The sequence below is a fragment of the Cystoisospora suis genome (genome assembly GCF_002600585.1).
Source record: "Cystoisospora suis strain Wien I chromosome Unknown contig_9634, whole genome shotgun sequence".
In the NCBI taxonomy this organism is placed as follows: Eukaryota; Apicomplexa; class Conoidasida; order Eucoccidiorida; family Sarcocystidae; genus Cystoisospora; species Cystoisospora suis.
This window is the reverse complement of record NW_027162408.1, coordinates 929-2,025: the sequence shown is the minus strand read 5'-3', so window position 1 is coordinate 2,025 and position 1,097 is coordinate 929. Positions and strand designations below refer to the sequence as shown.

At 52.7% G+C, this 1,097-nt stretch overlaps 1 protein-coding gene across 1 annotated transcript; it reads left to right on the top strand.

Moving 5' to 3' along the window:
• Window positions 1–142: 142 nt before the first annotated feature.
• Window positions 143–595, top strand: CSUI_011093 (retrovirus-related pol polyprotein from transposon; the record flags this gene model as incomplete). Its single annotated transcript, XM_068071194.1, has 1 exon — window positions 143–595. A coding segment is annotated over one exon (453 nt), but the record flags the coding sequence as incomplete, so codon positions are not given.
• Between the last annotated feature and the right edge of the window lie 502 nt (window positions 596–1,097).

Genomic DNA, 1,097 nt, shown 5'->3' with positions numbered 1-1,097 from the left:
CATTCGTGATTGGCCCGAGATTCTGAAGGACAGAAAGCAGCTAAGAGGATTTCTGGGGATGGTAGGATTTTATAGAAGGTTGATTCCGAATTTCAGCAAGCTAGCCCACCCACTACACCAGCTTTTAAAAGAGACCTCAGACATGCACTGGCGACCGAAACACAGCCGCGCAGTGCACGACCTGAAGGAGAGCCTAGTGCATGCAACCAACCTGCACATTTTCGACCCCGAAAGACCCATAGTCATCAAGACGGACGCCTCGAAACACGCGATAGGAGCAGTGTTGGAACAGGCCGGACAACCAGTGGCCTTCGAGTCCAGGAAATTAAGCGCGCGGGACCAATTCCTTCCGGCATACGAAAGCGAGCTCCTCGCCATAGTTTACGCACTAACGAAACGGAAGTCTTTCATAGGAACAAAGCCGGTAACAGTACAAACAGACCACGCAACCCTCAGCCGGATGCTATCCCAGAGGAACGTGACACCGCGTTTGGGGTACTGGATTGACAAATTGGCGGATTTCAATCTGAAGGTGGTCTACAAACCAGGGAAGCAAAACCTGGTAGCAGACGCTATCAGTCGAAGACCGGACCTTCTCACGAGCATCCAAGAAGAACGACCACGACCAAGAGGAGAAAGACTAACCGAGGAATTCCTGCGTTGGGAAAAGGCTTACCAAAGGTGCGAAGATTTTTCCACACCCTTCCGCGTTGCGACAGACCGTGGCCATCATAAGCGAGGCCTGCGCACGAACGAATCTGGGGAAGGGGATCACGTGTGGTTTAACCATCGTGAGTATACGTGGGCGAACAACTTCCTCTGGGTCCGGGCGAGGCCGGGCTGGAGGATCTGTGTGCCTAGGGGAGAGATTAGAAAGGACATCCTCACACACTTTCACGACCACATCTTAGCTGGGCACCCAGGGATAGATAGAACTAGGATAGCAGTCAGGAAATACTTTTGGTGGCCAGAGATGGATGGGGACATAGAGGCGTTCGTAAAGGCGTGCGTTAAATGCGCAAAAAACAAGGTACCCCGACAGAAGAGCGGAGGCCTATTGCAGCCCCTCGAGATACCGGAAGCACCATGGGAAGAGA